Raw genomic sequence first — 27,851 nt, 5'->3', positions numbered from 1 at the left:
ATGGCCTTCCTGGGCGGCACCAAGTACCAGACGATGGCGGACGTGCGGCAGCCGGAGGTGGTGGTGGCGGTGGTCAGCGACATCCGCGTCTACAGTGGTTCCGACCGCCACCTGGACCACGACGTGGCGATCGGCAAGCTGTCGAGGAAGTGCGAGCCGAATGCCAACATCAACCACGCCGCACTCACCTCGGTCACCAAGTACGTACAGTTTGGACATGGGCAAACTCGTTCATCCTTGGGAACTAGTTCACTGCTGATCGTTCTTTTTTGGGAACCGTTCATTTTTACTCGTTCACCGTTCATTTGTGCTTGGTACATGGTTCTTATGAAACACTGAAAACTAGTAGTGTAGGTGACTGAGGGATGGAGGGCACCAAGAGGCGGCACTTGCCTCCCCCCTGATGTATAGAGTTTTTATTCGTTACAGAATTCTTACACACTTTTACAAGTAATTTCTGTGATTCTGCAGAGCCTGTCGTTTAGCCAACCGTAGCCTTGTGTGGCCGATCGCAGGGAAATAATATAGGGTGGCGCACGGAAAACCGGCCCCGAGTACCGACTGCTAGCCAATTACGGACGATGTGTTGCCCGTTGCGAGCAGATACAACAAACAAACAAACATGTAATAATTAGGCAGTGAAGAAACAACAAGGTAATGCAAGCAACAATTGCGAAACAATAGATGACGATGTGTAGAGAGCTGGAGAAGGGAACATGAAAATCTCACGCGACGCGCATGGGCTATAGCTCATGTAGTCTTGTAATCTTGTTGGTGGCTGTTTCCCAACTTAATAGACCACAAGTGTCTTGTATAAAATTCTTCGTTTCCACTACCACTACATAGCTATGCTTCGTTGTAAACAATAATCGTTTACACCCTATATATACTTCACGTTGTCTCTGAGTTCGTAGGCGAAGTAGAGACTTCATGGAAGCATAAAATAAAATGTGGTTTTCTCATACTTGCGTCACACGCTTAGTAAAAATTAGGTTTTTATGTTGCATTATTAACGTTAATGCAGCAATAATAATAATATTAAGTTCGCAGTAATAAAGTTTTTGGTTTGAAAGCTCGTTCTGAACAAATGTTTTTGAGATAATAAGTAAATATGATTTTAGGGCGATCTATGTCTTTTCAAATGGAGAGGCACCGCTTTTCCTACTGAGCCAAAATACCCACAACCCACTTTTTTTTTTTTTCAAAGAAACCAAACTAGCAGGTAATGCAAATTGGAAGCAACCAATCTTAAAAATAATGAGAGCCTTCCTAAATGTAATGTTTTGTGTATGAGAGATACACGAAAATCGTTTAATATGAATTTTCTTACACTAAAAATTAAGCAAATTATTGAAAGTTAGCTGCTAAATCAAGTCGATGAAACCAAAAAATATAAGAATAATAAAAAAAACTTGCCTTGTTTAAGTATGTCTTCTGCTGTTCATCGATATAATGAAGTGAGCTGATATGCCCTTTTGTTACCTGAAAAGACGTACCTATTACATACAACTTAATTTTTATGTAATTTACGTAACTGTAAAGTACTTTTTGATTACCGGTCGTGGACGCTGAATAGCCAGAACCAAGTGCAAGAACAGTTTGGAACACATGTAAAATAGGCGAGCGCAGTAAACGAAACGAACAATTGGATACTGAACTAACTAGGAGCAGTCGGCAGTGGAACTGAGACAGGTGGTCATGCGAAGAACGACGAGTGCGGCCGGGGGAGACCGAGACTGAGACGAGCACACGACCGAGGCTGGAACGAGAACTGCCGAAGTGACCGCCGCGACCGAAGTGAACTAGTGAACTATGAACCGATCGTTCCTCGTTCCCGGGAACTATAAGTAGACCGCCGCGACCGAAGTGAACTATGGACTGATCGTTCCTCGTTCCTGGGAACTATAAGTAGACCGTCGCGACCGAAGTGAACTATGAACCGATCGTTCCTTGGAATTCGTTCCCCGGTCCTTTGGTTCATCTTGGTGAACCGTTCCTTTGCACCCGTTCGTTCGCGAACTACCCATCTCTAGTACAGTTTACAGCCAGGCCGCATAACAGTGTTTCATTTTTCTGTTTATTTATTTGTAACATGCTCCATTACAATAGAGGGTGTTTGAAAAAGAACTCCCTTGTTTTAAGTACAAATTTAATGGCGAAATTAATGATAAATTACATCAATGAGTACATATCATGAAAGAGAATTCCTTCAAGTTTTGTTTAATGGCAGTAGACATCATCGTGGGATCCATTTGTTGCTCTGCACACGTCGAGACGATATTCCACTTCTCGCCACGTATTCACCAACATTTCAGGCGTAACTGTCCCAAACGATGCGACGATTCTTTCCCGTAAATGAGTGATGCCTCTGATGTTTTCACAGTACACAACATTTTTTATGTGGCTCCAAAAGAGAAAGTCCAGTAGGGGTATATCAGGATTTCTTGATGGCCAAGGTATTGGGCCAGCACTGCCTATCCACCTTCCCGGAAAGCGAGTGTCAAGAGCTGCACGCACATGATTACTGTAATGAGGTGTGGCGCCATCTTGTTGGAAAAACACAAACCTCTTTGCCGCCTCAGTATCGTCCATTTGGGGAAAGACGTACTCTGTCAATATGTCACAGTAAACGTCCCCGTTTATTGTTTTTTCTACAAAAATGAAAGGACCAGTCACTCGGTCTTCCATCAAATTTCACAAGACATTAACTCTGGGAGAGTCACGTTTATGCTGAATAACTTCGTGTGGATGCTCTACCCTCCAAATTCTGCGGTTATGACGATTAACTGTTGCACTAACATGAAATGTAGCATCAGAAAAGATAATCTTTTTCAAAAAATTTATATAATCACCAGTTCTGTGTAGAAAGTCTACAGCAAACTCATACCTTTCGAGTTTATCAGTAGCTTTTATTTCATGTAACAGTTGAATTTGTAGAGGCACAACTTAAGTCTTTTACGCACAGCATCATACACAGAACCTTTAGGCACTCCTAATTGTTAACTAAATCTGGCCAATGACTTCTTTTGGCTCTGAGCACCGAAACACGGATCTGTTCAACATCTTCGGAAGTTCTCCGTCTACCTGGTGATTTTGTTTTTAAAACACTACCGGTTTCGTTGAAAGACTTTAGCCAATGACGTATAGTTTTTGCTGTAGGTGGTTCACCACCATTGTTGTTGTTGTGGTCTTCAGTCCTGAGACTGGTTTCATGCAGCTCTCCATGCTACTCTAACCTGTGCAAGCTTCTTCATCTCCCAGTACCTACTGCAGCCTACATCCTTCTGAATCTGCTTAGTGTATTCATCTCTTGGTCTCCCTCTACGATTTTTACCCTCCACGCCGCCCTCCAATACTAAATTTGTGATCCCTCGATGTCTCAGAACATGTCCTACCAACCGATCCCTTCTTCTAGTCAAGTTGTGTCACAAACTGCTCTTCTCCCCAATTCTATTCAATACCTCCTCATTAGTTATGTAATCTACCCATCTAATCTTCAGCATTCTTCTGTAGCACGACATTTCGAAAGCTTCTATTCTCTTCTTGTCTAAACTATTTATCGTCCACGTTTCACTTCCATACATGGCCACACTCCATACAAATAATTTCAGAAACGACTTCCTTACATTTAAATCTATACTCGATGTTAACAAATTTTTCTCCTTCAGAAACGCTTTCCTTGCCATTGCCAGTCTACATTTTATATCCTCTCTACTTCGACCATCATCAGTTATTTTGCTCCCCAAATAGGAAAACTCCTTTACTACTTTTAAGTGCCTCATTTCCTAATCTAATTCCCTCAGCATCACCCGACTTAATTCGACTACATTTCATTATCCTCGTTTTGCTTTCGTTGATGTTCATCTTATACCCTCCTTTCAAGACACTGTCCATTTTGTTCAACTGCTCTTCCAAGTCCTTTGCTGTCTCTGACAGAATTACAATGTCATCGGCGAACCTCAAAGTTTTTATTTCTTTTCCATGGATTTTAATACCTACTCCGAACTTTTCTTTTGTTTCCTTCACCACCATACTAACGTCTAAAATTACGAGGTGCTATTCCAAATTTTCGGGACTGGTGCTGCCATCTGTTGAAAACCTTACCTTTGGACTAACGGTCACCATCACCCTCGAAGTAGTTCCCATCTGCACGTACACACCGGTCCCAGCGCTTCTGCCATTGGTCAAACGTTTTCTGAAGTCATGTTCTTTGAGGGTGTTTATCACCGCCAGCAATGCTTCTGGAATCCTCTCTAGAGTGTCGAACCGACAGCCTTTCAACCTGAGTTTCAGTTTTGGGAATAGCGCGAAGTCGCAAGGTGCCAAATCTGGCGAGTACGGTGGGTAGGGTACAACCGCCATGTTTTTTTTTTTGTTTTTTTTTTTGCCAAAAAGGTCCCGGTGAGCAAAGACGCGTGACAGGGAGCGTTGTCGTGATGCAGCAGCCAGTTCCCTCGACGCCAAAATTCGGACCGTGGCCGCTGCACGTTTTCACGGAGCCGTCGCAAAACGCCACAGTAGTACGCGGAATTCACTGTTTGGTTTGGTGGGACGAATTCTTTGTGCACAATTCCCTTGGTATCAAAGGAAACGATGGTCATGCTCTTCGCTTTGCTCTTCGTCTTCACGCTTTTTTGGATTTTGGAGTGCCCGGGCTTTTCCACTAGGACCGTTGTTGCGGATTAGTGTCGACGTCCGGTGTGCCGGCCGGTCTGTGGATGGTTTTACGCATCAACAATTTGTATGTTCAATACAATAAAAATGTTAAATGTTGTTAATTTTTTTCTTTCCTTTGGGACTGATGGCCAGAGATGTTAAGTCCCATAGTGCTCAGATCCATTTGAGCCATTTTCTTTCCTTCGAACTATGAAATTTAAGTTCCGCTTCATCCACGTTCGGGAATATATTACATTAAATGAAACTAAACGAAAAGTACTGTACTTACTTCAACATTATGATGTACGTTCCAGGATAGATTAATCTGTTAAATCACACAATTTTCCCCATTTTTGGGTTTATATTATTAATCATCAAGCCAATCTTGACAAAGGATAAAAACAAAACCGCAAGACTCACAAACTCATACTCTCTCTTTCGTCACCACATTCATCCATACACGGATGTTAAACAATTAGTTCAATATTTACATTAATAAATCTACATCTTTACATCTATATCCATACTCCGCAAGCCACCTGACGGTGTGTGGCGGAGGGTACCCTGAGTGCCTCTATCGATTCTCCCTTCTATTCCAATCTCGAATTGTGCGTGGAAAGAAGGATTGTCGGTATGCTTCTGTGTGGGCTCTAATCTCTCTGATTTTATCCTCATGGTCTCTTCGCGAGATATACGTAGGAGGGAGCAATATACTGCTTCACTCTTCGGTGAAGGTATGTGCTCGAAACTTTAACAAAAGCCCGTACCGAGCTACTGAGCGTCCCTCCTGCAGAGTCTTCCACTGAAGTTTATCTATCATCACCGTAACGCTTTCGCGATTACTAAATGATCCTGTAACGAAGCGCACTGCTCTCCGTTTGATCTTCTCTATCTCTTCTATCAACTCTATCTGGTACGGATCCCACACTGCTGAGCAGCATTCAAGCAGTGGGCGAACAAGCGTACTGTAACCTACTTCCTTTGTTTTCGGATTGCATTTCCTTAGCATTCTTCCAATGAATCTCAGTCTGGCATCTGCTTTACCGACGATCAACTTTATATGATCATTCTATTTTAAATCACTCGTAATGCGTACTCCCAGATAATTTATGGAATTAACTGCTTCCAGTTGCTGACCTGCTATTTTGTAGCTAAATGATAAGGGATCTATCTTTCTATGTATTCGCAGCACATTACACTTGTCTACATTGAGATTCAATTGCCATTCCCTACACCATGCGTCGATTCGCTGCAGATCCTCCTGCATTTCAGTACAATTTTCCATTGATACAATCTCTCGATACACTACAGCATCATCTGCAAAAAGCTTCAGTGAACTTCCGATGTCATCCACAAGGTCGTTTATGTAATAATCAGTTACACTTGATTTTTCTTCTCAATTTCAACGTTATATATTTTATTTCACAAAGAAGATTTTCTTTATGTCTGTCGTCTTTAACGTCTGTAGACGTCTCTCCATTGAGAACAACATTCTGTGTTCTGTTTGCTAAAAACTCTTCAATCCAGCCACGCAGCTGGTCTGATATTCCGTAGGCCCTTACTTTGTTTATCAGGCGACAGTGCGGAACTGTATGGAACGCCTTCCGGAAGTCAAGGAAAATGGCATGTACCTGGGAGCCTGTATCTAATATTTTCTGGGTCTCATGAACAAATAAAGCGAGTTGGGTCTCACACGATCGATGTTTCCGGAACCCATGTTGATTCCTACAGAGTAGATTCTGGGTTTCCGGAAATGACATGATACGCGAGCAAAAAACATATTCTAAAATTCTACAACAGATCGATGTCAGAGATACGAGGTGCATTCAAGTTCTAAGGTCTCCGATTTTTTTTCTCCGGACTGGAAAGAGGTAGAAACATGCGCATTGTTTTAAAATGAGGCTGCGTTCATTGTCAATACGTCCCAGAGATGGGAGCACCGTACGTCAGATGGAATTTTACCGCCAGCCGCGAGAATGAGAACTGTTTTAAATACTTAAAATGGCGACGTTTTCCTTAATTGAACAGCGTGGAATCATTCGTTTTCTGAATTTGCGTGGTGTAAAACCAACTGAAATTCATCGACAGTTGAAGGAGACATGTGGTGATGGAGTTATGTATGTGTCGAAAGTGCGTTCGTTGGTGCCACAGTTTAATGAAGGCAGAACATCGTGTGACAACAAACCGAAACAACCTCGGGCTCGCACAAGCCGGTCTGACGACATGATCGAGAAAGTGGAGAGAATTGTTTTGGGGGATCGCCGAATGACTGCTGAACAGACCGCCTCCAGAGTTGCCATTTCTGTGGGTTCTGTGCAGACAATCCTGCATGACGACCTGAAAATGCGAAAAGTGTCATCCAGGTGGGTGCCACGAATGCTGACGGACGACCACAGGGCTGCCCGTGTGGCATGTTGCCAAGCAATGTTGACGCGCGACGACAGCACGAATGGGACTTTCTTTTCGTCTGTTGTGACAATGGATGAGACGTGGATGCCATTATTCAATCCAGAAACAAAGCGCCAGTCAGCTCAATGGAAGCACACAGATTCACCGCCACCAAAAAAATTTCGGGTAACCGCCAGTGCTGAAAAAATGATGGTGTCCATGTTCTGGGACAGCGAGGGCGTAATCCTTACCCATTGCGTTCCAAAGGGCACTACGGTAACAGGTGCATCCTACGAAAATGTTTTGAAGAACAAATTCCTTCCTGCACTGCAACAAAAACGTCCGGGAAGGGCTGCGCGTGTGCTGTTTCACCAAGACAACGTACCCACACATCGAGCTAACGTTACGCAACAGTTTCTTCGTGATAACAACTTTGAAGTGATTCCTCATGCTCCCTACTCACCTGACCTGGCTCCTAGTGACTTTTGGCTTTTTCCAACAATGAAAGACACTCTCCGTGGCCGCGCATTCACCAGCCGTGCTGCTATTGCCTCAGCGATTTTCCAGTGGTCAAAACAGACTCCTAAAGAAGCCTTCGCCGCTGCCATGGAATCATGGCGTCAACGTTGTGAAAAATGTGTACGTCTGCATGGCGATTACGTCGAGAAGTAACGCCAGTTTCATCGATTTCGGGTAAGTAGTTAATTAGAAAAAAAATCGGAGTCCTTAGAATTTGAATGCACCTCGTATAGGCCTATAGTTTTGCGCATCTGCTCGACGACCCTTCTTGAAGACTGGGACTACCTGTGCTCTTTTCCAATCATTTGGAACCTTCCGTTCCTCTTGAGACTTGCGGTACACGGCTGTTAGAAGGGGGGCAAGTTCTTTCGCGTACATCCGATTGGTAATTGGTAATGTTGTCTCCGATTCACTTCTCTTGCTGACTCACTCTGCATTGGATGTGATACAGCTTTGTACACAATGGTTCTGTATTCGAATCGAGAGCTTGCCGACATGGTGTTTACTTATGGAGAGGCAAATGGCAACAGGAGGCGGGTAGCAAGGTTATATTAGGAGACCTATCCCCGTCGACAACAATAACTGCATTTAGTGTTTGCAACAGTGTTAAGCCCTTTGTTAGAGACAAGGTCGGTTCAGAGAGCAGGAAATTATGAAGGACGTACGCCAAATGTTGAGAGACCAGACTTGGAGGAAAATGTGATTAACGCTGTGGAAGGCGACAGCCATGTCAGTACAAGGCAGTTAGCCTCCCAGTACAGGGTAAGCCATACGACCGTGTGGAACATTCTCCGTGACAATTGTAGCTACCCGTATCACTTATGGCGTGTGCAGGGCTTAGTAACGACAGAATTTCCACATCGAGTTCAGTATTGTCATTGGTTTCTTCATCAGGCAACCAAGATCCGGGGATTTGTGTCGTCCATCCTATTCACAGATGAGGCCACCTTTATGCGGAGTGGTATCTTCAACTTTCATAACAGTCATCTGGGGGATAGTAATCAGAATCACCATAGTATGGTGACTGGGAATCATCAGCATCGGTGCAGCAGGAACGTGTGGGCTGGGATAATTGGCGACCGTTTATTGGGACCAGTCTTCCTTCCTCATCGCCTAACAGACCGGAACTATCGGCGTTCCTAACGGGTGACTTTGCCTCCACAGGTGGAAGAAGTAACCATCGATGATACGAAGGGTTATGTGGCTCCTACATGACGGTGCTCCAGCCCGCTTCACCATTAACGTCAGGACACATCTCAGTCGTGTCTTCCCTGGTCGATGGATTGGACGAAGGGGCCTGCTCGTTCACCGGATCGCAACCTGTGCGATTTCTGGTTATAAGGCCATCTCATAAGTATCGTGCATGCAGATCCCATTCCAGATGTTCAGAAATTGCAGCAGCGTATTCATGCTGCGTTTGACACTGGATGCAGCCTGGCCGATGTGAACGTGTGAGACAGAACACGCTACGACGCAAGCGTTGAGGCACATGGAAACCATTTTCAGCACACAATGTGAATGTGGCTGCATGTACAGCGTGTATTAGACCACAGTCTTTGTAACAGTGTATGACTGAATAAATGGTCTCTAGCGTGGAAACCATGCATTTTCGGACATGTTCCGTATCCTCACATCAATCAGTCTCTAGAGTTTGTAGACGGTGGAATAAGTCAGCCTCCGTAATTTCATAACTGCAGAAACTACTGGTCATTAAAAATGCTCCACCAAGAAGAAATGCAGATGATAAACGGGTATTCATTGGACAAAGATATTATACTACAACTGACATGTGATTACATTTTCACGCAATTTGGGTGCATCGATCCTGAGAAATCAGTACCCAGAACAACCACCTCTGACCGTAATAACGGCCTTCATACGCCTGGGCATTGAGTCAAACAGAGCTTGGATGGTGGGTACAGGTACAGCTGCCCATGCAGCTTCAACACGATACCACAGTTCATCAAGAGTAGTGACTGGCGTATTGTGACGAGCCAGTTGCTAGGCCACCATTGACCAGATGTTTTCAGTTGGTGAGAGATCTGGAGAATGTGCTGGCCAAGACAGCAGTCGAACATTTTCTGTATCCAGAAAGGCCCATACAGGACCTGCAACATGCGGTCGTGCATTATCCTGCTGAAATGTAGGGTTTTGCAGGGATCGAGTGAAGGGTCGAGCCACGGGTCGTAACCCATCTGAAATGCAACGTCAATGCGAACAAGAGGTGACCGAGACGTGCAACCAATGGCACCCCATTCTATCACGCCGGGTGATACGCCAGTATGGCGATGACGAATACGCACTTCCAATGCGCGTTCACCGCGATGTCGCCAAACACGGATGCGACCATCCTGATGCTGTAAACAGAACCTGGATTCATCCGGAAAAATGACGTTGTGCCATTCGTGCACCCAGGTTCGTCGTTGAAAACACCATCGAAGGCGCTCCTGTCTGTGATGCAGCTTCAAGGGTAACCGCAGCCATGGTCTCCGAGCTGATAGGCCGTGCTGCTGCAAACGTCGTCGAGCTGTTCGTGCAGATGGTTGTTGTCTTGCAAACGTCCCCATCTGTTGACTCAGGGATCGAGATGTGGCTGCACGATCCGTTACAGCCATGAGGATAAGATGCCTGTCATCTCGACTGCTAGTGATACGAGGCCGTTGGGATCCAGCACGGAGTTCCGTATTACCCTCCTGAATCCACCGATTCCATATTCTGCTAACAGTCATTGGATTTTGACCAACGCGAGCAGCAATGTCGCGATACGATAAACCGCAGTCGCGATAGGCTACAACCCGACCTTATTCAAAGTCGGAATCATGATGGTTCGCATTTCTCCTCCTTACACGAGGCATCACAACTACGTTTCACCAGGCAACGCCGGACAACTGCTGTTTGTGTATGAGAAATCGGTTGGAAACTTTCCTCATGTCAGCTCGTTGTAGGTGTCGCCACCGCGCCAACCTTGTGTGAATGCTCTGAAAAGCTAATCATTTGCATATCACAGCATCTTCTCCCTGTCGGTTTAATTTCGCATCTGTAACACGTCATCTTCGTGGTGTAGCAATTTTAATAGCCAGTAGTGTAGTAGCAGATAATTTCGTTATTCGTGGTATGGCTGTCTCCTTGCCTAGAGTGTCGGTTCCTGTTTATGCTTTCCAATTAGTAAGTCCAAAGTTTTTTTGTTTCAATATATGACGCTGGAATATTTTTGCTTTTTGACATCAACAGTATTTATTCATAACTTCTTGATATTTTCTACACCACCACTTGTAAAGTAAATGCCTCGTGCAACATTTCAACACAACTTAAGGAACTTGATAGCTACATTAACCAATCTGAGCCGCGCGGAGTGGCCGCTCGGTTTGAGGCGCCATGTCCCGGATTGCGGGGCTCCTCCCGCCGGAGGTTCGAGTCCTACCTCGAGCATGGGTGGGTGTGTTGTTCTTAGCATAAGTTAGTTTAAGTAGTGTGTAAGTCTAGGGACCGATGACCCCAGCAGTTTAGTCCCTTAGGAATTCACACAATTTGAACATTTTGAACAATCTGAAACTATTGTGGCACTTTTGGCGCCTAAAATTTTTATAAATATTACATACATAGCTTCCAGATGTTTCTAGAAGAGCCGGCCGGGGTGGCCGAGCGGTTCTAGGCACTACAGTCTGGAACCGCGCGACCGCTCTACGGTCGCAGGTTCGAATCCTGCCTCGGGCATGGATGTGTGTGATGTCCTTAGGTTAGTTAGGTTTAAATAGTTTTAAGTTCTAGGGGACTGATGACCTTAGAAGTTAAGTCCCATAGTGCTCAGAGCCTTCTAGAAGAGGATGTAGTTCAAATGATTTTATTATGATTGTCTTAATTGAAATTACTTTTGAGGTATAATTTACATAATGTTTTCAGGAAATATTTATGTAAAGGTTTATGCGCCTAATAATTAATAATGAAGTTTGTAAATTTCGACACTGTAAGAACTATCAGCTTCCGGTCTTTGTATAATTGTCTATTCAATTATCGATAATAAAATTAGAAATATTAAAAATGAAACCAGAAATTCTGATTGCATGATAAAGCATAATAACGTTAGTTTCACCGTAAAGTAGTTATTGACTTATTTTAGTTAACAGTTGTGATTACTAATTTTCATGGTTCAAGATCAATGTTGCTAAATGAATCGATATGAAAAATAAAATTATATTGTCAGAAAAATAGTGTTTTGATGATCAAATATACGTATGCAATATTATATTTAGATGTGGCATACACAGGGTGAAAAGTATTTAAACCGACAAGCTCTGGGAGGTTGTAGGGGACATCAAAACAAATATTTTCCCCTAATGTCATTTTTTCCTATGAGGAGTATTTAAGCCGGCAGAGGAAGATTTCTCTGGCGGCAAATTAATTAATCCAACAAACACTTTGCTTCTGCCAATCCACGTTTCCGGGAACCGTAGGTCCAGGAATCGACGTGCACGATGACTGAAATGTGCCGGCGCCCCGTCATTTTGGAACCATATGCATTGTCTGGTAGGGAGCGGGACGTTTTCCAGCAATTCTGGCAATGCTCTAGCGAGAAGATTCCAATAGTTCCTGCCCAATTAAACAGTCCCCAACAACACCGACCCGCACATTAACGTAGAAGCACACTTGATGAGCGCTAGTAACTGTGACATGTGGGTTATCCTCACTCCAAACATGCGAATTGTGCATGTTGAAGACTTCATCACGCCCGAACATTGCTTCCTCGGTAAACAACACAGAGGATGGAAATGTAGGATGCATTTCACACTGTTCCAGGTACCACTGCGAAAACTGTGCTCTGGGTGGATAATCAACTGGTTCCAAGTTGTGGACACGCTGTAAGGGAAATGGACGTAACAATTGCTCTCGAAGGACTGTTCTTACATTCGTCTGATTCGTTCCCATGTTACGTGCAATTGCACGAGTGCTGATTGAAAGATGCCGCTCCATATGCTGCAAGACAGCTTCCTCAACTTTCAGCGTTCTTACCGTGCGACGGCGTCCCTGTCCAGGTGATCTGCTAAATGACCCGGTCTCACGCAGACGTTGGTACACAGCAGCAAAGGTCTTATGATGCCGGATGCGGCGATTAGGATATTATTGTTGATAAACCCGCTGTGCAGCTCGTCCGTTATGGTGCGCTACGTAGTACGCACGAACCATATCTGTACTCCAGGTGTATCGCTCCATTAGTAAACGGAGACAATGCACTACTACACTGGTCGACAGCAGTTGCCTACAACTGAACAGCGGAGTACGGCCTCCACCGGTTTAAATAATCCTCATAGGAAAAAATGACATTAGGGAAAAATATTTGTTTTTATGTCCCCTACAACCTCCCAGAGTTTGTCGGTTTAAATACTTTTCACCCTGTATATAATTTAAGGGGGTTAAGACGTCAAACGGGCCGACTTGGAGCAGGAGAGGCACCACAGGACATTTTAATTTCCACTGACTATACTTTTACAAATAAAATCATAAAGCTTTGTCAGCATGACCAGGAGGGATTCAGGATTCACACTCATAGCTGTGGAAGTGCAAAAACGTAACAAAATAATTTTTTTTACGTGTGAAATTTCATCATTTTTTCACTTACTGTTGGCTGCATTTGTTGCTATAGGTACATTTTTCTTCACAAGTAAGAGATTCTTTGATGCATTTTACACAGCATACAAACCATAGTTACAGGTGTGTGAAACTCTAGAATTTTCCAAATCTATTAAAAACTGTGGTACAAATTGAGATAATTAACTACAAAATTTGATTTTTTCTAAACATAAAGTTTAAAACGTAACAGCTCATTCATTTTTTCATAAATTAAATAGATTCTAGAGTTTCGTACACCTGTAAGTATGGTTTGTATGCTGTGCAAAATTCATCGAACAGTATCTCTTACTTATGAAGAAAAGTGTACCTATAGCAACAAATGCAGCCGATAGTAAGTGAAAAAATGATGAAATTTCACATGTAAAATAAAAAATTTTGTTAGGCTTTTGAACTTCCGCTGCTACGAGTGTGAATCCTGAATCCTTCCTGCTCATGCTGACAAAGTTTTATGAATTTACTTGTAAAAGTACAGACAGTGGAAATTAAAATGTCCTGTGGTGCCTCTCCTGTTCCAAGTCGGCCCGTTTGACGTCCTACCCCCATTAAGTACATATTTAGTCAGGCCGAACTTTATACGGGATTGAACGTTTCAGTTGAGGTACGAAAGCTCTGAAGTGGCAAAATTCATTACAGTATCGAATACTGTCCTCGTTCATAGGTGAATTTTAGGCTCGGCGTGCCCCCAGAAGGTGTGGGTGCAACGTTGTAGTGAGGTGAGCGAGGATTCGGTTTGTGACACGTGGAACGGGCCCAGCGACGATGATGGGTTTGTTTTGTGGCAGGTGGGACGAGCCCAGGGTGGGCATCATGATGGGCTTCGGCGAGACGTTCGAAGGGGACTTTGCGCACGTGCTGGGCAGCGCGAGTGTGACGCTGGAGTGCGGCGAGATGTGCAGCCAGGAGGTGCCCACCTACCGCCTGGGTCAGAACGCGCTCTGCGGCACCAACACGACGTACGCCATGTGCTGGGGCGACATGGGCGGCGCCGTCATGGACAACGAGGGGTACGTCTCACTTCCAGCTCGGCCGTCTCCGTCTCGACCAACGGGGTCGCCTCACAACTTCAGCCCCTCTTCTTTCTTTGTTGTTTCTTATTATTCCAGGACTCCAACTCACACTCGTCCTTGTGTCCGAGATGTTTCTGATTTTTCCAAACCTTTCGGGAATTTTGATACTTATCGGTACATGCGCTACCTAATTATCCAAAAACTCCGCGCATAAAAACGGAATTTTTCAGGACACATCCTCAGGTTCTATTGGTGATAGAAAGGTAGGATCTAGTGTATTGGATACCCATTGGGCTAGAGACCATCTATATCCAGCAGAAGGGTTGTCTTAGTTTCAGTATCCTATGGTACAATGTAACAACACACAGTAATGGAAATCAATATAAAGGCGGGGTTCCTACGAAAGTCCACTACTGGCCATTAAAATTGCTACACGAAGAAGAAATGCAGATGATAAACGGGTATTCATTGGACAAATATATTATACTAGAACTGAAATGTCATTCCATTTTCACGCAGTTTGGGTGCATAGATCCTGAGAAATCAGTACCAAGAACAACCACCTCTGGCCGTAATAACGGCTTTGATACACGTGGGCATTGGGTCAAACAGAGCTTGGATGGCGTGCACAGGTACAGCTGCCCATGCAGCTTCAACACGATACCACGGTTCATCAAGAGTAGTGACTGGCGTATTGTGACGAGCCAGTTGTTCGGCCACCTATAACCAGACGTTTTCAATTGGTGAGAGATCTGGAGAATGTGCTGTCCAGGGCAGCAGTCGAATATTTTCTGTACCCAGAAAGGCCCGTACAGGACCTGCAACATGCTGTAGTGCATTATTCTGCTGAAATGTAGGGTTTAGCAGGGATCGAATTAAGGGTAGAGCCAGGGGACGTAACACGTCTGAAATGTAACATCCACTGTTTAAAGTGCCATCAATGCGAAAAAGAGGTGACCGAGACGTGTAACCAATGGCACCCCATACCCTCACGCCAGGTGATAAGCCAGTATGGCGATGACGAATACACGCTTCCAATGTGCGTTCACCGCGATGTCGCCAAACACGGATGCGACCATCATGATGTTGTAAACAGAAACTGAATTCACCCGAAAAAATGACGTTTTGCCATTCGTGCACCCAGATTCGTCGTTGAGTACACCATCGCAGGCGCTCCTGTCTGTGATGCGGCGTCAAGGATAACCACAGCCACGGTCACCGAGCTGATAGTCCATGCTGCTGCAAACGTCGTCGAACTGTTCGTGCAGATGGTTGTTGTCTCGCAAACGTCCCCATCTGTGGACTCAGGGATGTGGCTGCACGATCCGTTACAGCCATGCCGATAAGATGCCTGTCATCTCGACTGCTAGTGATACGAGGCCGTTGGGATCCAGCACGGCGTTCCGTATTACCCTCCTGAACCCACCGATTCCATATTCTGCTAACAGTCATTGGATCTCGATCAGCGCGAGCAGCAATGTCGCGATACGATAAACCGCAATCGCGATAGCCTACAGTCCGACCTTTATCAAAGTCGGAAACGTGATGGTACGCATTTCTCCTCCTTACACGAGGCATGACAACAACGTTTCTCCAGGCAACGCCGGTCAACTGCTGTTTGTGTATGAGAAATCGCTTCGAAACTTTCCTCATGTCAGCACGTTGTAGGTGTCGCCACCGGCGCCAGCCTTGTGTGAATGCTCTGAAAAGCTAATCATTTGCATATCACAGCATCATCTTCCTGTCGGTTAAATTTCGCGTCTGTAGCACGTCATCTTCGTGGTGTAGCAATTTTAATGGCCAGTAGTGTACTTATTGTGCATGGTCTCCTTCGAAATACTTTCCTCCACAGCTGATACACCGCTCCCAACGGTTTCCACTTCCGGAACCATTCTTGGTACGCCTCTTGCTGGATTGCGCCAAGCGCCGTCTGAAAATTTTGTTTTATCTCGTCTATCATTTTCAGATCCTTTCAACAGGGTTTTCAATTTTTGAAATAAAAGTCCACAGGGGCCAGATTTGGAGAGTACGAAGGATGAGGCTGCACAGAGATTTCGTTTCTTGTCCAATGGTCACGCATCAGTAGTGATGAATTGTCGGGTGCGTTATCGTGATGCAATAGCCATGAACTGTCGCGCCATATTTCAAGCCGTTTCCTTCTCACATTTCCTCGCAGGCGTCGCAACATGTCCCGACAGTACCATCGATTAACAGTTTGACCCTGTGGCATGAATTTGTGATGAACTATTCCTTCAAAGTCAAAAAAATTATCAGCATGACTTTGACATTTGCCCCGACGAGACCTTTTTGGTCTTGGAGATCCGTTTACGACCCGCTGTGAAGATTGAATCTTGGTCTCGGCACCATAACCGTAGACCAACGTCTCATAGCCATTTACTATTCTCATAAGGAACATCTCATTCTCACTTGCGCGATCCAAAAGCTCTCCACAGATCGCGAGGTGAAGGTCTTTCTGGTCTTGACTAATGAGCCGTGGGCAACGCAATGCATTCCATGTCAGGATTTCGTGACATAATCCAACCGAAACGTTGCATTCTTCAGCAATCTCTGGGACAGTCACTCTCCGTTTGGCACGCGCAATTTCGTTGACGTTTCTGACATGAGCGTCCTCTGTAGATCTCGAAGGGCGTCCTGAATGAGCGTCATCTTTAACTTCCGTCCGAGCATTTTTAAACAGCGTGAACCATTCGTAACACCGAGTATGGCTTAAGCACTCATCACTGTAGCCTCCATCATTTGGTGTGTCTCTGTAAATGTTTTCCTGAGTTTTACGCAAGATGTAATGCAGACACGTTGCTCCTCTAACTCTGCCATCTCGAAATTCGCAAAGTTTGCGACACAACGTTCTACTCAGTACAGCATTGAACAATAACTAACAGACCTACAGCAATGAAACTTCCAGCAGTATCCACGTGGAAACTGCTTTGGAAACCTCATATGGACATATGAGATCATCGTATTTTGCCCCTGGGAAGTTGTGTCATTTCTAGTACATATTATACAAGAGTTACTTCAAAAGAAATGCACACTATTTTTGTAAAAATACAGTTTTCATTCTGCGTGTGTGAAAGTTATACAGTGTGTAGATACATCATTCCCGCTTGTTTTCAAACTTAGTTCAACCTGTTCCCGTGAGTGGCGCCGTCACAGCATGTCTTCAAGATGGCTGCTACACTTGACGTTCGTCGGAAGCAAAGTGCTGTCATAGAATTCCTGTGCTGTGAAAACGAGACAGTGGGAAACATCCACAAGAAGTTGAGAAAGGTGTATGGAGATGCGCCTGTCGATCGCAGTACAGTTAGTCGGTGGGCAAGCAGGTTACGTGATGAAAGCGGGCACGGAAATATTGAGGATTGTCCTCGCAGCGGCGGGCCTCGTACTGCTCACACTCCAGACAATGTGCAGAGAGTTAACGAATTGATGACTGCTGACAGACGCATCACAGTGAACGAATTGTCACGCTACGTTGGGATAGGGGAAGGAAGTGTTTGCAGAATACTGAAAGTGTTGGCGTTAGAAAAGGTTTGTGCCAGGTAGGTTCCCAGGATGTTGGCAGTGGCTCACAAAGAAACAAGAAAAACGGTATGCAGCGAACTTTTGGAACAGTATGAGAGTGGTAGAAATGAATTTCTTGGAAGAATTTTTCACCAGAGACGAAGAGCAATCAATGGAGTGGCATCATGCAAATTCACCAAACAAACAAAAAAAAAAAAAAAAAATATATTCGAACCACACCTTCTGTTGGAAAAGTTATGGCTACGGTGTTTCCCGATTTTGAAGGCTCTTGCTTGTGGACATCATGCCAAGTGGAACCACCATAAATTCTGATGCATATGTGACGACACTGAAGAAACGTCAAGCTCGACTGAGTCGTGTTCGACCGCACCGGCAAAAGCAGGATGTTTTGCTGTTGCACGATAATGCACGGCCACATGTCAGTCAAAACACCATGGGAGTGATCACAAAACTCGGATGGATAGCACTGAAGCACCCGCCTTTTTAATTTTTAAAACATAGGAAGATAAGAAACAATAAAAGCAGGCGATAAAACGGTGACGTAAATTGTAAAACAGCGGAAAATTGTGGAAAGTTAAAACATAAAACAAAAGGTGGGCAATGATAATAAAATGCACAGGAAGCAGACAGGGCAAATAGTAGACAGGCAATTAAAAAAACTAGGCGACAGTCTGGTTTCTGTTCGTAAGAGATATAAAAATCACATTCGCAACACTACGGAAGAGACACACAACACTTAACAATCACTGGAAACACTGCACTAAGAAGTCAGCACGAAGATGACACACCACAGGCAAGGGCGGATGGGGGGAGACCTGGACAGATGAGGGGGAAAAAAGGGTGGCAAGGAGAGTAAAAACGAAAGGGGGGGGAGGGAACCGATGGATGGAGAGGACTCAGAAGGGGGGAACAGGGCAGACACGAGAGGGAGTGGGGAAAGGCAGAGGAGGAGAATGCAAAAGGACTCGGGGGAGAGAAGGGAGGCAGACAGAGGGTAGGCGGGGAAAAAACACGATGGAAGGGAAGGAAGAGGGAGCCCGGGGAAAGGACAGATGCTACGGTCGCAGGTTCGAATCCGCCCCGGCCATGGATGTGTGTGATGTCCTTAGGTTCGTTAGGTTTAAGTAGTTCTAAGTTCTAGGGGACTTACGACCTCAGAAGTTGAGTCCCATAGTGCTCAGAGCCATTTTTTTGAAAGGACAGAGGAAATGAGGGGTAGATGAGGATCAGAGTTGATAGGAGGCATAAATGGAGGGAGAGAAGGCATCATCTGGGAGGGGCAGTTGATGGAAGCCATCTTGGGAAAGGAGATGAAGGGTGTAGAGATGGAGGGTATGGGGGACACAACAGCGAAGGCACGGCAGAGGGCAAGGGTTGGAGAGGAGAGGAGCAACCAGGGTACGAGGGGGATCAAGGCGGCGGGAGGTGTAGAGTATGTGGATATGTTTGAGGAATAGGAGCAGGTTGGGGAAAGGAATCAGGTCGTAAAGGATCCGCGTGGGGGACAGGAGGCATATGCGGAAGGCGAGGTGGAGTGCATGGTGCTCGAGTATCTGGAGGGACTTATAGAATCTGGGGGGGACGGATATTCAGGCGGGACTGGCACAACAGAGGAAGGAATGGATTAAAGATTTGTAGGTGTGGAGGATGGTAGAGGGGTTCAACCCCCATGTCCAGCCAGAGAGGAGTTTGAGGAGTTGGAGTTGGTTGTGGGCTTTGGATTGGATAGAGCGGATATGAGGGATCCAGGTGAGATGACGGTCAATGGTGAGGCCAAGGTAGGTGAGGGTGGGATAGAGGCAGACAGGACGGGCGCAGATGGTAAGGGAACAAAGTGTCAAGGCGAATTATGACTGTCAAAAATATTAGGAATACAGCTGACGAGAGAAGTTACATAAGTTACGAGAGCAGTGGTTGACAGCCTAGGAATTCATTGCATCTCGAAAGGGAAACTATGCTGACACAGTAGCAAAGGTTCAGAAGATAAGCGTAAACCCGCCCGACTACAGTGCTAGTCCAGCGCGAGCTACCGTTACTGGGAGGTTGCCGCTTGTACGTTCCAAGGAATTCCGTCACTTAGCGCTAGATGGTAATGGCATCGTTTTCACAACAGTGGGGGAATTTAATTCATCATAGTTCAGCCATTCTGAGCGAAATACAGGGCTATTCAAAAAGAAGGAACAGATTTCAGACATTCATTACTTACAGATTACAAAAGACAGAAACATAATTCCAGTGTTCATGGAAAAAGCAAAGCTCAAATTTTTATGCATTCAATGTGAGCACCACGTGTTCCGTGACAAATATCAAAACGGTCGGTCATATCCTGCCACACACGAAGCAGCTGGTCACTCGTTATCGAATTCACAGCTTCAACAATGCGACGTCGCAGAGTCTCAAAAGTGACAGGCATAGGGGGGATAAAAACTTAGTCTTTTACGTAACATCACGGATAAAAGTCACGAGCTGTGATTTCTGGAGACCTGGGAGGCTACGGGCAATGAAATTCATCTTCCTCTCCTCTTCTTCCAATCCAACGTCTTGGAATGATGTCATTCAGGTAACGTCGGACGTGCTTAGGGAAATTCTCTAAGCATATTCGACGCTATTGACGTGATCCTTCCTGATTTGGTCGTACTTTGGGTTTAATTTCAGCATGTTTTAGTATAGATTAAGTAATTTTTAAAAGAAAAATCTAAGCCAGCATTTTTCAGCGTATTCATTTAGAACTTTTATCGGTTTTATTGCCGTGATGTCATTGTCTGTCAGTAACCCCAAATCGTTTGTGCCTTTAATACCCTAAAATAAGTTCGATTTTTCAACAGGCTGTATGGTGCTGTGGTAGAATGGTCACTTTCCATTTGGGATCCTAGGTTCGATTTGATGCTGACGCAAATTTTTAAACAAATGTGCGTGTTCTACAAGCATTTCTATGAAGTGTGCAATACGTAAAGATGGAAGAAAATCTGTAACTCTCGAGACTCGCAATGTCTGGTGCGCTGGTTCAACTCTTCTTTTGGTCATATGTTTTTCGATTTTTTCGTTCAGTTCTAATGCCTATATCACTTAAATATGACATTCATCAAACATATACTAACTTACATAATCGTCAATTTTATGAAAAATGCTCGTCTTCGAATTTCTCATAACATATTGCACACAAAAAACAGTTTTCATTGCAAATATAATTTCTTAATTACTGATCTTTTGTAGAAGACTGTTAACAAAACTTCTGTTTAAATGTAACCAAGACATCATAAATTATATTTTTTCATCTTTATGTACCACGGGGTAGCTGAAAGAAACCTAACTTATTAATTAACTTATTTATTCTCATTTTCAGCACTTCAAACTAGTCTCCACTTGCACTAATACACTTGTCTAACCTTTTATTCCATTTTTCAAAACATTTTTTAGGTTCGTCTTTTGTGACGCTTGACAATACATCCATCGTTTTTTTTTCGTTCACCTCAGCAACATCTGCAAAACGCATTCCTTTCATGTCTCTTTTCTACAGACTAGAAAAATAATCGCTCGGTGCAGGGTCGGCTGTGTGTGGGGGGTGAGGAACAAGAGTCATACTGTTATTGGTCAAGAAATTTGTCACACAGACAGTGGTGTGTGAGCAGGGGCATTGTCATGATGGGAAAACGAATCACCCGACTTGCCACATAACAGTCAGCTTCCGCCGCACACTGTTGTGCAATCTTTTCAAAGCTTCCCAGTAGAAAGCCTGGTTAACTCTCTGACTCCGAGGAACAAACTCTGAATGGATGAGTCCTCTCACATCCAAACAAACAAATCATTATTGTTTTAAAGTTTCATTTCAATTGACGAGTTGTCTTGGGGCGAGGCGAACTTGAAATTTTCCACTGGCTTGATTGTTACCTTGATTTAGGATCGTAAGCATAGTTTCGTCACCAGTGATAATTTTTGAAAAGAAAGTTTGGATCATTTCGAGACATGCGACTTCTACGCGACCTTGTTTTTGTTTAGCTGTCAGCAGTCGCGGAAATAATTTGGCAGTCACTATTTTCATTCCCAAATCTTCTGCCACAACTACACTATGTGATCAAAAGTCTCCGGACATCTGGCTGAAAATTACTTACAAGTTCGTGGCGCCCTCCACTTCAATATGGTGTTGGCCCACTCTTAGCCTTGATGATAAATTCCACTCTCGCAGACATACGTTCAATCAGGTGCTGGAGGGTTTCTTTGGGAATGGCAGCCCATCCTCACGGAGTGCTGCACTGAGGAGAGGTATCGATGTCGATCGGTGAGGCCTGGCACGAAGTCGGCATTCCAAAACATCCCAAAGGTTTTCTATGGGATTCAGGTCAGGACTTTGTGCAGGCTGGTCCAATACAGGGATGTTATTCCGTGTAACCACTCCGTCACAGGCCGTGCATTATGAACAGGTGCTCGATCGTGTTGAAAGATGCAATCGCCATCCCTGAATTGCTCTTCAACAATGCGAAGCAAGAAGGTGCTTAAAACATCAATGTAGGCCTGTGCTGCGATAGTACCACGCAAAACAACAAGGGGTGCAAGCCCCCTCCATGAAAACACGACCACACCATAATACCACCGCCTCCGAATTTTTCTGTTGGCACTACACACGCTGGCAGATGAGGTTCACCGAGCGTTCGCCATACCCACACCCCGCCATCGGATTGCCACATTGTGTACTCCACATAACGTTTTCCACTGTTCAATCTTCCAATGTTTACGCTCCTTACACCAAGCGAGGCGACGTTTGGCATTTGCCGGCGTGATGTGTGACTTATGAGCAGCCGCTCGACCATGAAATCCAAGTTTTCTCACCTCTCGCCTAACTGTCATAGTACTTGCAGTGGATCCTGATGCAGTTTGGAATTCCTGTGTGATGGTCTGGATATATGTCTGCCTATTACACATTACAACCGTCTTCATCTGTCGACGGTCTGTCAGTTAACAGACGAGGTCGACCTGTACGCTTTTGTGCTGTACGTGCCCCTTCACGTTACCACTTCACTGTCATACCGGAAACAGTGGACCTAGGAATGTTTAGAAATTTGGAAATCTCGCTTACAGACGTATGACACAAGTGACACCCAATCACCTGACCACGTTCTAAGTCCGTGAGTTGCGTGGAGCGCCCCATTCTGCTCTCTCACGAGTCTAATGACTACTGAGGTCGCTGATATGGAATACATGCAGTAGGTGGCAACACAATGCACTTAATATGAAAAACGTATGTTTTTGGGGGTGTCTGGACACTTTTGATCACATAGTGTAGTTGCCATGAACTCAAAGTACCGACAGCTCCACAGTTTCTTCAATGGATCGTCATCGATCTTACTTGATGATTGCATGAATGTTTTCAACATTTTCACGTGTTCCGCCTTAAAAGGACGACCAGAATGCGGTTTCCCATCAACTGATATTTCACCATTTCTGAAACGGCGAAACCACTCAAAAACTTGAGTTTTGCCTGTAGCATCGTCGTTGTACGCCGTTTTTAACGTTACAAGAGTTTCAGCTCCACTTTCTCTGAGCAAAAAGCAGAATTTCACCGCCGCACGCTGTTCGCGAAAGTCAGCCATTGCAAAAACGACAATCAAACAAAACAATTGTCAGTATAAACTCTGCTGAAACTGGTCTGACCTTCAGCAAAAGCACCCAGCTTACTGACTCTGGAATGTTCGCTCTCTGCGTTCCTTGTGGCAAAAAGCGGTATTACAAAAGCTATGCCAACTACAAATTTATTTCGGTTTCTTTTTCGTACCCTCTCGTAGCTTATGCTCGTGGAACAAGCACCATTGTTTAGAAGTTTGCATCGATCGAGTATCGAACCCGGCGTCCCACATTGTAGGCGAGCGTTCTACCACGTAGCCATGCGTCCCATCGAAAACATGTCATTAGTTTTTAAACATTAAAGGCGATCAGAACACTCCACAGACGATTTTCTCGAGAATTTTTGAGAGTTGCATAAAACAACTTTTGAATATCGATATTTTAGCCATGAACTTCATGTAATAAATACAAAAAATCAAAAATAGTATTACTGTGTGGTTTCCTTGTACGATAGGGTTGAATCTCCAAGGCCAATGTTTCCAAACCTTTCTTACACCATTAACCACAAGTGGAACCAGATCTTAGACATTACCCCACTTTAGCACCTAACTAAGCATCAGAATGAAAAAGAACTTTCTTTGAACACTTTTTATTTTGAAAATAGTGAAATATCAATCATATTTTGTTTTCTGGGTGTTTTTTTAAGTCATAAACTAATCAGTCAATGAAACAATAGGTAATGCTTTTGTCTTACAACCATTCTTATAAATTGAAGAGGCAGAGAAACTGGTACATCTGTCTAATATCGTGTAGGCCCCCCCGAGAGCACGCAAAAGTGCCACAACACGCAGTGGCATGGACTCGACTAATGCCGAAGTAGTTCTGGAGGGAACTGACACCATGAATCCTGCAGGGCTGTCCTTAAATCCGTAACAATACGAGGGGGTGGAGATCTCTTCTGAACAGCACGTTCCAAGGCATCCCAGATATGCTCAATAATATTCATGTCTGGGGAGTTCGGTGGCCAGCGGAAGTGTTTAAACTCAGAAGAGTGTCCCTGGAGCCACTCTCTAGCAGTTGTGGACATGTGTGGTGTCGCATTGTCCTGCTGGAATTGCCCACGTCCGTCGGAATGCGTAATAGACATGAATAGCTGCAAGTGATCGGACAGGATGCTTATATACGTGTCACCTGTCAGAGTCGTATCTAGACGTATCAGGGGTCCCATATCACTCCAACTGCACCCGCCACACACCACTTCAGAGCCTCCACCAGCTTGAACAGTCCCCTGGTGACAGGCGGGGGCCATGGATTCATCAGGTTGTCTCCATACCCGTACGCGTCCATCCACTCGATATAATTTGAAACGAGACTCGTCCGACCAGACAACATTCTCCAGTCATCAACAGTCCAATGTCAGTGTTGGCGGGCCCAGGCGAGGCGTAAAACTACGTGTCGTGCAGTCGTCAATGGTACACGAGTAGACCTTCGGCTCCGAAAACCCATATAGATCATGTTTCGTTGAACGGTTCCCACGCTGACATTTGTTGATGGCCCAGCATTGAAATCTGCAGCAATTTGCAGAAGTGATGCACTTCTGTCTCGTTGAACGATTCTCTTCAGCCATCGTTGGTCTCGTTCTTGCAGGTACTTTTCCGGCTGTAGCCATGTCGGAGATCTGATGTTTCACCGGATTCCTGATAATTCACGGTACACTAGTGAAATGGTCATACGGGAAAATCCCCACTTCATCGCTGTCTCGGAGATGCTGTGTCCCATGGCTCGTCCGCCGACTATAACACCACGTTCAAACTCGCTTAAATCTTGATAACCTGCCTTTGTAACAGCAGTAACCGATGTAGCAACAGCGCCAAACACTTGTTGTCTTATATAGGCGTCGCCGACCGCAGCGCCTTATTCTGCCTGTTTACATAGACCTATCTCTGTAGTTTAATATGCATGCCTATACCAATTTCTTTGACGCTTCAGTGTATTTGAGTTGTTTTCAGTAAGTGCACATCATAAATTATGCTCCAGATGCATTTAGTTACTTCTTTCAACAACAATATTTTTATTAAGTCCTGGACTTAGCAGCTACTTGTTTTTATTTTCGTTGCTATCTATAAATGTTGAATCCTACATTTCTTTTCCACATGTCATATGTTGTGTTTGGGTAGAGAGAGAGCGAGAGAGAGAGAATGATGAAGTAACTACTAGTGCATTTCGAATACTAACTGCTCCCCGTCCGACAAGAAAGCTAACTACACTACTGGCCATTAAAATTGCTACACCAAGAAGAAATGCAGACGATAAACGGGTATTCATTGGACAAATATATTATACTAGAACTGACATGTGATTACATTTTCACGCAATATGGGTGCATAGATCCTGAGAAATCAGCACCCAGAACAACCACTTCTAGCCGTAATAATGGCCTTGACACGCCTGGGCATTGAGTCAAACAGAGCTTGGATGGCGTGTACAGGTACAGCTGCCCATGCAGCTTCAACACGATACCACAGTTCATCAAGAGTAGTGACTGGCGTATTGTTACGAGCCAGTTGCTCGGCTACCATTGACCAGACGTTTTCAATTGGTGAGAGATCTGCAGAATGTGCTGGCCAGGGAAGCAGTCGAACATTTTCTGTATCCAGAAAGGCTCGTACAGGACCTGCTACATGCGGTCGTGTATTATCCTACTGAAATGTAGGGTCTCGCAGGGATCGAATGAAGGGTGGAGCCACGGGTCGTAACACATCTGAAATGTTCAAAGTGCCGTCAATGCGAACAAGAGGTGGCCGAGATGTGTAACCAGTGGCACCCCATACCATCACGCCGGGTGATACGCCAGTATGGCGATGACGAATACACGCTTCCAATGTGCGTTCACCGCGATGTCGCCAAACACGGATGCGACCTTCATGCTGCTGTAAACAGAAACTGGATTCATCCTAAAAAATGACGTTTTGCCATTCGTGCACCTAGGTTCGTCGTTGAGTACACCATCGGAGGCGCTCCAGTCTGTGATGCAGCGTCAAGGGTAACCGCAGCCATGGAATCCGGTCCATGCTGCTGCAAACGTCGTCGAACTGTTCGTGCATATGGTTGTTGTCTTGCAAACGTCCACATCTTTGACTCAGGGATCGAGACGTGGCTGCACGATCCGTTACAGCCATGCGGATAAGATGCCTGTCATCTCGAGAGGCCGTTGGGATCCAGCACGGCGTTCCGTATTGCCCTCCTGAACCCACCGATTCCATATTCTGCTGATAGTCATCGGATCTCGACCAACGCGAGCAGCAATGTCGCGATACGATAAACCGCAATCGCGATAGCCTACAATCTGACCTTTATCAAAGTCGGAAACGTGATGGTACGCATTTCTCCTCCTTACACGAGGCATCACAACAACGTTTCGCCAGGCAACGCCGGTCAACTGCTGTTTGTGTATGAGAAATCGGTTCGAAACTTTCCTCATGTCAGCACGTTGTAGGTGTCGCCACCGGCGCCAACCTTGTGTGAATGCTCTGAAAAGCTAATCATTTGCATATAACAGCATCTTCTTCCTGTCTGTTAAATTTCGCCTCTGTAGCAAGTCATCTTCGTGGTGTAACAATTTTAATAGCCAGTAGTGTATAACTTTCGCGCACTATAGCGTCATTTGATGACGTCTCCTAACGTGCGTTCTTTTGTAAAACCTGATCTACTAAGTCCCCCCTACCACCTCTAGAAGTGTGTAACATGAGCTGTGAAACACCCCGTTTAACAGCTACTGTGGAATACGGCCGCCCAAACAAATCTGCTTACTTTATTTTACTTTCACTCTCTGTGCAGTGAATGTCTCAACTGCATTAAATATAAAAACTCGTCAGCTGGTTTTGTGATTTTGTACTGTTTTCTTTTCAAAATTTATTGGTACGGTTTTGAAATCAACAACAGTGGAATACAGTAGTCAGTTCTTGTAGTTATCGTAATGAAACCAAACACTGAATTCTACAGACACGAACTTCAGTGCGAACTTGTTATAGCAGAGTGTAAGAATGTTTGGCCGGCCGGAGTGGCCGTGCGGTTCTTGGCGCTACAGTCTGGAGCCGAGCGACCGCTACGGTCGCAGGTTCGAATCCTGCCTCGGGCATGGATGTGTGTGATGTCCTTAGGTTAGTTAGTTTTAAGTAGTTTTAAGTTCTAGGCGACTGATGACCTCAGAAGTTATGTCGCATAGTGCTCAGAGCCATTTGAACCATTTTTAAGAATGTTTGTGTGCTTGTCTTGTGTTGACAGGAAGCTGGCGGGGCTGATAGCGTACAAGACGTTCAAGTCGCCCAAGTCGTCCGAGCATCAGACTACGCGCCTGTGTGCCCAGAAGGCCAAGAACATATTCTTCATGGCCATCGGCTACTACCGCGACTGGATCAATTCCGTCATCTCCGCGTCGGAAACATAGGCGCAGCTCTGCACTGTCCAAATACAAAATTGTGTCGACCCCATTGTCTCGGAAATTGTTGTAAACTATTACATTCGCTGTTGAACAGTTCGATGCTGTGTTTTGTGTCATAGTGG

The 27,851-nt window shown here is 44.9% G+C and overlaps 1 protein-coding gene across 1 annotated transcript; it reads left to right on the top strand.

Moving 5' to 3' along the window:
• LOC124716793 (enteropeptidase-like) lies at window positions 1–27,735 on the top strand. The gene is made up of 3 exons (XM_047243342.1): window positions 1–200; window positions 13,971–14,192; window positions 27,573–27,735. Exons 1-3 carry the CDS (start codon window positions 1–3, stop codon window positions 27,733–27,735), a joined length of 585 nt encoding a protein of 194 aa, XP_047099298.1.
• Window positions 27,736–27,851: the final 116 nt, after the last annotated feature.

The sequence above is a fragment of the Schistocerca piceifrons genome, chromosome 9, assembly GCF_021461385.2.
Source record: "Schistocerca piceifrons isolate TAMUIC-IGC-003096 chromosome 9, iqSchPice1.1, whole genome shotgun sequence".
Classification (NCBI taxonomy): Eukaryota; Metazoa; Arthropoda; class Insecta; order Orthoptera; family Acrididae; genus Schistocerca; species Schistocerca piceifrons.
The sequence above is the reverse complement of the archived record's forward strand: the minus strand, read 5'-3'. Positions and strand labels throughout refer to the sequence as shown.